Below are 10,000 nucleotides of genomic sequence, written 5' to 3' on the forward strand. Positions count from 1 at the left end.
CAAGACGAATCTGACATTTGGAAATTTAAAAACAAAAAAGATAACTTGAGTTATTCCTATTCAAACGAAGTAGAAAAAGTAAGTAGCAAGCTAGCGTAGTGTTGCGGCACCTTAAGTTGACTATAACAAACAGAAATTGCTTGTTACCCACCTTCCTCACACTGGGCAGATAATTGTCAATTGTTGTAAATTCGAATACCTACAAGAGGACTTCGCTTTCAGTGTTTTTGATTTCCCTAATGATATCTCAACAGTGTGTCATAAGATATGTATAGTCTTAATCTTTCTTACTTCGTCATTCAGTTTCTCAAGATGTGTCACAAAGGTAATATGATATTCAACGATTCGAAAAATAAAAAATTGTACCTATGTCGTTTCAACTCGAAGAAACCCAAAACACACGTACATAGGCACGTAAATGCGCACACAAAAAACGCACATACACACGTGAATGTATGTACACAGCACGCACACAGACACACACACACACAAGACCGAAGAGAAAGAGGTGACTTGATTGTGGTGTTCGCATCCCTCAAGCTGATGGACAGATTTGAAAGAGAAGATCTCTTCAAGATTTCTTCATTTGGGATGAAAGAGCATCACGATTACATATACATAGATATGTTGTAGATGGTAAAACATAAACTGACAACCTGAGTTGAGTTAGTCACAGTGGACCTTCCCTAGTTTCTTATATGTTCCGTATGTACTTTACATAATGTCCTTTTCCTCTTGTTTGTATTGTACTTTTGAAAATGTCTTAAATAGACGAAAACGTTAGGTTACCAAGTTTTCATTTTCCTAGTGGTTACTTGCATATATAGATAAGCAGATGAATACATATGTTAAAGTTAGTAGTAAACGCTTGGTAGGAACTACAGAGAGTATGTGACAATAAAAAAAGATCATCTAGACACAAAGCCAAAAGAAATATGTGGATTGTTTGTGAGTGTAGAAAACAAGATGAACCGAGAATCACCGAGAATGCAAGGACACGCTATAAGAATTATGTAAGATAAACTGGCAAATAAAATTTGCGTTTCATGGGCTGACGGAGGGAGATGGGTAGGTAGACTGAAAATGTGGTAGGATAATGAAAACAGAGAACATAGAGGAGGCAAGCAGAAAGGTCCACAACTAAGGAAGGTAACGGAGGAGATACATAGGAAAAAGAATAATCAGAGGATGAAGAGATGAAGGATAAGATAAAAAAGAGGATAGTTTTGAATAGATACGATTGTTTATGGTATGAGTAAAGCATTGGGCAGGACTCGCAGTAATGGTTATAAACTGGACAAATTTAGATTTAAAAAGGAAATAGGCAGGAATTGGTTTACTAATAGGGTGGTCGACGAATGGAATCAACTTAGTAACCATGTAGTAAGCGCTGAAACTATCAGTTGTTTTGAGCAACGATTAGACAACTTTATGGATGGGGATGACAGGTGGTGATGGATACGGAGCTGCCTAGTGTAGGCCTTATGGTCTCTTGCAGTCTCTTTCATTCTTATGTTCTTATGGATCAGTATAGATCCTCTCCTTCGAGTTCTTAAGCTTGGACAGGAGCATATACTTCAATAAAAGAGATAGACCCCAATGTGTACTTCAACCTCATCAGTATCATACTCTAAACAGAAGTAACCCTTATATGATAATGGGCCGTAACCGGCTGTCTATGCCTACAGTTAACCTCACAGATGTGGGCCCCGTTGTTGTCGCCTGACCAGTTATAGGTGTAACCCTCGTTACTGGTCTCAGGCGATGCTCAGTCTCCGCATAGCAGTAAAATCCACAATATCCAATCTAATTCCCTATAGATTGCCTTTGCCTTCTTCCGCTACGTTTTTCTAAACTTAATCCTTTATCCCCCCCTCCCCCTCCCCCTTTTGGCCTTCTTTCTCTTCCGAAATACCTTCACTAAACTTGACTCCATACTCAACCAGTGCCCGCAACAAGACACACTTGTTGTCTTGGACAACTTCAATGGTGTTACTGGCACCAAAACAGTTGGCTGTGAATTATGTGTCTAAGGATCTTCCAAGGCTACGAGGTTTAACGTAGTGTTGGGTTCTTTGGGTACGATTACAGACTTGTGGTTTCGACTCCTTGGCTACGCGTCAAGTTGGGAAGAATTCAGAGGTGTAATCCACCAGGATTTGATCTGGAGAAGCTTAGAGAGGATACGTGGGCTCAGGTGTATATATTAGCGATCTACAATCAATTCGGTGGAGACAAAGGAGACGCCCACAGAGCTTCTGGCTGTTGGGGCGAGAGCTGTTTGGAATGGGAATGGGAATGGGAATGGGCTGCATCAGGTGGGGGTTGCTGGGGTTATTACTCTGGGTAACCGGACGGGGGAGGGGGGATTACTCTGGGAAATTGTGGGGGGGGGGTTATTCTGGGAAACTGTGGGGGGGGGGGCCGCCGGTGAGTAAGTGAAGTGACGCGTCTCCCAGCGTGTATTTCCCAATCAATGTTGAGATTTAGTGTTGGAGTCTGAATTCCCCTTGTTCTATATTATTTTATTCTATTTTATTTTTCTATTTATTCATTTATTCATTCACTAATTTATTATCTAATTACCTATTCATTCGTTTATTATTTATCTATCTGCAACCTTTATTCGAAGACTACGTTTTGTGAGGAGAGGAAAGTGGTACATGAATATCTCTTTCTCTCACCGGCTCTCTCTCGCCCCTTCTCTCTTTCTGTGTGTGTGTGTGTACGCGCGCGTGTGTGTGTGTGCACCCGTATCTGCGTATACGCACATACGCACAATCTTACATATCCAATTATACTAATTGAATGTACATTCTTATCGAGACGCACTGATTTTTTTCTTGGCCGGTGACACGAATCAGACCGACTGTATTGCAACCTTCCATAAGTCTCGGATTTCCATAACACATTTAATTGCAAGACTTATTTATATGGAAAAACCGCCACCTCCTCCTCTCACCCGTCCTCACCCTGCCCATCTCTTCCCCGCCGTGGCCAATCAATACACACATGATTGGAGAGCAGGGTGTATTGGGAGGTCAACCACTCGTGATGCAGATGAGGGTCTGCTGTTCTACGCACGAGGTGGAATTATGTGTCATATGAGGTCTAAGCCTACGAGGAAGTGCAAGCTGAGACGCAGGCGACGCAGGCGACGCAGGCGACACAGGCGACGCAGCACAGAGCAAAGGCAGACTTCCTGTTGCTGAATTGAAGAACAGTTTGAAGTTCTCTGTCACTCACTTGAAATGCTTCTAGATGTACTACCTCAGCATTTCAAGTGAGGGAAAAGCTCAAACTGAGACGCAGGCGAAACAGGAGACACAGGCGACGCAGCACAGAGCAAAGGCAGACTTTACTGTTGTAGAATTGAAGTACAGTTTGAAGTTCTCTCTCACTTGAAATGCTTCTAGATGTATTACCTCAACATTTCAAGTTAGAAGTTCAAACTGTATTTCAATTCAGCAACAGGAAGTCTGCTTTTCCTCTGCTGTGTCGCCTGTGCCCCCTGCGTTTCAATTTGCACTTAGGTTTTATATAACCTTTACTTCACTGTGTCACATTAGGTTCCTTTCACACGTATCGACTTTTCGCCGTGTGCCGTCGGCGACGCGGCGTCGGGCTCTCATATAACCATGGGTGTCTATGGACGTTTTCATACGTGGTCGTGGTCGTGACGTGTAAATACGTCCATAGACACCCATGGTTATTTGAGAGCATGACGTCATGTCGTGGACGGCGCACGGCGAAAAGTCGATACGTGTGAAATGAATCTTATGCTTTCGGAATCAGCCCATAGACAGACGAGCGAGTCCCCAGGAAAGTATCACATCAACACTAAATTATATATATATATATATATATATATATATATATATATATATATATATATATATATATATATATATATATATATATCAGTGATATATAATATATACATATATACATGTCAAACAGCATCGGTACAATATAATACAATGATAGTAATATAATAATAATCACAACACAACACGATCTATGACACAATATACAATATAAAATATAATATATAATATGATATACCAAACCAAATCATATCATGGTATATCACATTATAATATAACATAATAATTAGCATCGATACATAATCAATAAAATAATAATTATAATAAGAATAATATACGAGTTTTGAAAAATGGAAATATATATATGAAGATAAATGTCACCGTGATATTTTGTCACCGTGTTATGTCTGAGTTGTCCTGGGCGTCTTTTAGCTACATACTCCGAAGTGGAGTGGACGGAATGCACGGCGGAGTATGCAGCTAAAAGACGCCCAGGACAACTCAGACATAACACGGTGACAAAATATCACGGTGACATTTATTTTCATATATATATTTCCATTTTTCAAAACTCGTATATTTATTCTTATTATAATTTTATTGATTATGTATCGATGCTAATTATTATGTTGTATTATAATGTGATATACCATGATATGATTTGGTTTGGTATATTATATTATATATTATATTTTATATTGTATATTGTGTCATAGATCGTGTTGTGTTGTATTATTATTATATTACTATTATTGTATTATATTTCCCATAATTTGTCCCAATGTCTCTATATATATATATATATATATATATATATATATATATATATAACCAAATATCATTAATTATCATCATTAGTTTTGTTTTCAGACACTTCTCTCTTTCTCTGTGTCTAGGGGGATTATGCATGCTGACGTCATATTGCTTTGTGACGTCATATCGACATAATTTCAACAAATATGGACAAAGTCTTGCTGTAAATAAAAGTCAAAATTTACCTCCCGATAAAAAAAAAAAAAAAAAAAATCGTTAAAAAATAACACGGTAACATGAGATCTCAATTTCCATCCTAAATATATTTATTTTATTTTATTTTTTTCGTCCATCGGTATCAAATAATTTTTTTTTATATTCTTTCCACACATGAGCCCAAAGTATCTCAATGAAAATGGGCAAATAAAGAGTATATTAAAAAAAATCTTTTTCTATCAAGTTTGTTTTTCGACGCAGCCGATTTTTGAGTTCAGAGAGTTTTATATCTAATCAACATCATTTGTATTTACCAAACTCAAAAGTTCTACATCTCTTCAATATAATCGTAATTTAACAAAGAAATTCAACAAAAGTATTTTGTATGAGTATTAATGACCCATATGTCAATACTTTAGTAGTGTCCCCTATGGACCAGAGTTACGTATCAATATTACTGTTGTAATTATCATTATTATCCCTATCATTATTATTAGCATCAGTAGTAGTAGTAGTAGTAGTAGTAGTAGTAGTAGTAGTAGTAGGAGTAGAAGTAGTAGTAATAGTATTAGTAATAGTTGTTGTTTTATCATTATTGTTATTATTATTAGTACTGTTACCGTTATTTTATCATCATTATTATCATTATTATTATTATTATTATTATTATTATTATCTATGATTATTATTATTATCATTATTATTATTGCAAACCCCAATTCAATGAGAAATGCCGAGTAATGATATTTCAATATTCCTCCGTAGATTTTTCTTTTACTTTTACTTTTTTTTTTAAGCATCCTTTGATGGAGAGACAAGGATACCACAAATGTGCATTACTTTTGACTACGAGTATACTGAGCACTGTTGCCATACTTATAGTCTTTAATTTCCTCCCAATTGTACACTACGTTTCACGTCAACTGTATCTATAAATGTAGTTATAAGCATGATGCCCAATTTTTTCTCATACATAAAACATTACTTTTGATGACTGCACTGTGAAAGACAAAACTATCTTCCCAGGTTTCTACGAAGATATATGATACATGTTGAAACATAATGAGAATCAGCTATAGACGGGTAGACGATTCTCAAAATGTTTCGGCATGTTTCATATATCTTCGGACAAATTTAGGTTTAAGAAGGAAATAGGCAAGAACTGGTCTACCAACAGTGGTTAAAGAATAGAACATATATGCAATGAGCGTCGAAGCAATTGGTTGTTTGAAGAGGTAAGATAATGGATGAGGTTGATAGGTGGTAACGGACATTGAACTGTCTCATGTAGGCCTCTTACAGTCCTCTCCATTCTTATAGTTTTTTCCTTCACTGTGCATTCATTGAAGATCATTTGAGGGTACTTACTGAGAACGTTGAGGTGGCCGGTGGCCCTGATTGGAAGGTGGCCTTCAGCTGGCCCGACCTGGCACTGGTAGTCGGCATCGTCGTTTAGTGACGCATTCTGTATACGAAGGTGATGTTCCCCTTCACTATGATCACCGATCATCTCGTAGCGTGGGTAGCCGGGGATGCTTCGATTGAATCCTGTTTGGGGAAAGGAAAAAAACAAGAGAAATTTTAGTTTGTGAAAAGACAATTTTTACTCTATTATAATTTATTTATTTGTTTGTGTATTTTGTTTATTTTCTATTTCAGATTGTGTTTTCTGTTTTTTTTTTTTTATATGTATAAATAGATGGATGGTGTTTACTTTTATGCTGAAGCACTCCAAAGAGATGAAGGAATAGAATGAAGTTGGATTAATAGTAGTAGTTGGAATAGTCACAACATCAAAGATAGTAGTTCACATACTGGTGATTCAGTTTAATGTCACGAAATTGTCTCAAAGGAGACAAGGACGGTACCTCCTTATGGTGAATTTCCTGAAGGAGAAAATTTAGCGTAGTCTCCCCTGCTTTAGTGGTTCCCAAACTCTAGTGGTTCCCAAACCCTAGTGGTTCCCAAATTCTAGTAGTTCCCAGACTTTAGTGGCTCCCAATCTCTAGTGGTTCCCAAACTCTAGCGGTTCCCAAACTCTAATGGTTCCCAAATTCTAGTGGTTCCCAAATTCTAGTGGTTCCCAATCTCTAGCGGTTCCCAAATTCTAGTGGTTCCCAAACTCTAGTGGTTTCCAAATTCTAGTGGTTCCCAAATTCTAGTGGTTTCCAATCTCTATTGGTTCCCAAATTCTAGTGGTTCCCAAATTCTAGTGGTTCCCAAACTCTAGTGGCTCCCAATCTCTAGTGGTTCCCAAACTCTAATGGCTCCCAATCTCTATTGGTTCCCAAATTCTAGTGGTTCCTAAACTCTAGTGACTCCCAATCTCTAGTGGTTCCCAAATTCTAGTGGTTCCCAAACTCTAGTGGCTCCCAATCTCTATTGGTTCCCAAATTCTAGTGGTTCCCTAACTCTAGTGGCTCCCAATATCTAGTGATTCCCAAATTCTAATAGTTCCCTCCAGAAAACCCACATGCCCTCCACTACCTTTTCTGTATCTATATGAAATTATATATTACATATGATTATTTAATATATCATATAAAATTATACATCATATAGAAAACGGGTTTGGGTGACTGATAGAATTATACTTTGCATAGTTCTTATTGGAATGATTTCATTATTCTTATTAAACAATGATTTTTGAACAAATGAATTCACGCCCCCCTTGTATCCTCCTCACGCCTCACTAGGGGGGGGGGCGCCCCCTAGTTTGGGAGCTATTGCTTCAAAAAAAAAAAAAAAAAAAAAAAAAAAATATATATATATATATATATATATATATATATATATATATATCACTTGGACAAAATGTAGTTGCACATTTGTAAATTATAAACACGAAGAACCACAGTCAGAATAAAAGGAAACTTAGAACAAAGTATAACTTCTATATTTCAGCTAATAGCTATAGCCCTCTTCAGGAAAGTACAGGTTACAAGAATTTGCAGACATATATATATATATATATATATATATATATATATATATATATATATATATATATACACAAAACAACATTCTCATGGTATTAATACTTGGACATAAGTTCCCACAGGTATACAGTAACTGTAAAGTCCACCAATACTGTTGTTGTAAAATACAACCTATTGATAACATTATATGAGATTAAGTCCTACCTCTGACCTACCAAAGGTATTCCTCGGTTGTAAACTACACTTATGCTGTAGTTGTAAATTACAACCAAATGATATACATAACATGTGGGATCAAGTCCCACCTAGGATCTACCAGCGGTGCACATCGGTTGGAAACAACAATCATAGCGTGGTTGCAAACTACAACCACTTGATAACATGTGGGATAAAGCCCAGGCTCTACCAGAGTTGTATATCTGTTATAACGTCATGTTGTGGTTGCAATTTGCAACCAAATGATAATATATCAGATAAAGTCTTACCTAGAAGTCTATGAAAATTGCACATCCGTTATAACTTCATGTTGTGGTTGTTGCAAACTGCAACCAATTGATAACATGAGGGATGAAGTCCTACTCAGAACTTTAAGAGAATCGGCCAAAATCGGTTTAACTATGGCAGAAACAACAACTGTCCATATTTCTTATGCATTCAAACAACGAGAGCGAACAACTCATCTTTGCAGAGGCAAGTATCACTGGGAATAGAAAGAGAGAGAGAGAGAGAGAGAGAGAGAGAGAGAGAGAGAGAGAGAGAGAGAGAGAGAGAGAGAGAGAGAGAGAGAGAGAGAGAGAGAGAGAGAGAGAGAGAGATGGAAGAGAAAGAGGGGGAGAGAAAGACAGAGAGAGACAGACGGGGGGAGACAGAGAGAAATATAGCGATAGTAAGAGAGAGAGAGAGAGAGAGAGAGAGAGAGAGAGAGAGAGAGAGAGATGGGAGAGAGACAGGGGGAGAGAAAGACAGAGAGAAAAAGTTAAAGTAAGAGAGAGGCAGACCGGGAGAGACAGAGAGAAATATAGAGAAATATAGAGATAGTAAGAGAGAGAGAGAGAGAGAGAGAGAGAGAGAGAGAGAGAGAGAGAGAGAGAGTGGGGGGAGGTAGATAGAGAGCGAGATATATATATATATATATATATATATATATATATATATATAGAGAGAGAGAGAGAGAGAGAGAGAGAGAGCGGGCGAGCAAGAGTCCCTGACCTTTTTAAAAATTACATGAAGAGTTGAAGTTGACCACCTGTTAGTCGCCGCCCGGCCGGCCTCTGGCCTCTTGCTGCTGCCTCTTAGGGTTTGTGCCTCTGCCGAAATGGGTCACACGCGCACACCGACCAAATCGCCCGGCGGCGGCACCGCCAGAAGGAGGACGAGGGCCAACCGGTATGGAAGGGAGATAACTAGACGACTTTATTCGGCTGGGGGTCTCACAAAGAAAGAGAGAGAGAGAGGGGTGGCAGGGAGAGAAAGGGAGAGAGGGGACAGAGAGAGAGAGAGAGAGAGAGAGAGATACAAGGAATGATAGAGGGAGAGAAGGTGCAGGGAGAGAGAAAGAGAGAGAAAGAGAGAGAGAGAGGGGGGCAGAGAGAGAGAGAGAGAGAGAGAGAAAGAGAGAGAGAGAGAGAGAGAAAGGGGGAGAGAGAGAGAGATACAGGTAGTGATAGAAGGAGAGAGGGGGCAGGGAGGGAGATAGAGAGAAAGAGATTGAGAGTCCTATTTTGCGAAGACGTGTCGCCAATACATGTCGTCTTTCTGTGTCAAGTTCTGACACTAACAGACACTAACCAGATGGTGAAACGTACTAAACTCTTTCAATCCTGTGGCAAACTTCACATACTTTATTCTGGCATCCGAACCGAAGAGTTTAGATAATAACTATGAACTCCGTCTATGGACTGGTTTAGTTTATAGATTTTTTGAGACACTAAATCTATATTATTCTAGTTTAAATATTGGTTAACTTCTAACATGACTAGTCTAGGTCAAGAAGGAATGAAATTGTTTTTGTAAGCTGAATAAAATGGTTTGGTTTAAAAAAAAATCTTGAAAAATGCCTTAACTCGGAATATGGTGTTACTAACTCGGCAACCCACCGTACCTGCAACCCGGGATCATAATAACTCGGAACCAAGATACCTATAACTCGGCATCATACCGACTTACGCCTAATGGTATCACATCAAGTCGGCAACGCAATATCACAGTGACTCGGGTTTACGGTATAAAGACGTTATCAATGTTCTGGAGGTGGACAGGACTGCC

General features: G+C 38.4%; 1 protein-coding gene across 4 annotated transcripts in view; it reads right to left on the reverse strand.

The window, feature by feature from the left end:
• Positions 1-10,000, reverse strand: part of LOC143036592 (nephrin-like) — a 1,505,960-nt gene that overhangs the window by 761,339 nt on the left and 734,621 nt on the right. For all 4 annotated transcript variants that reach the window (XM_076204155.1, XM_076204154.1, XM_076204153.1 and 1 more), the window contains exon 3: positions 6,165-6,344. In XM_076204155.1, coding sequence (XP_076060270.1) covers positions 6,165-6,344 — 180 coding nt within the window. The remainder of the gene's footprint in view (positions 1-6,164; positions 6,345-10,000) is intronic.

The sequence above is a fragment of the Oratosquilla oratoria genome, chromosome 20 (genome assembly GCF_046742065.1).
Source record: "Oratosquilla oratoria isolate Oo_2021 chromosome 20, ASM4674206v1, whole genome shotgun sequence".
Taxonomy (NCBI): Eukaryota; Metazoa; Arthropoda; class Malacostraca; order Stomatopoda; family Squillidae; genus Oratosquilla; species Oratosquilla oratoria.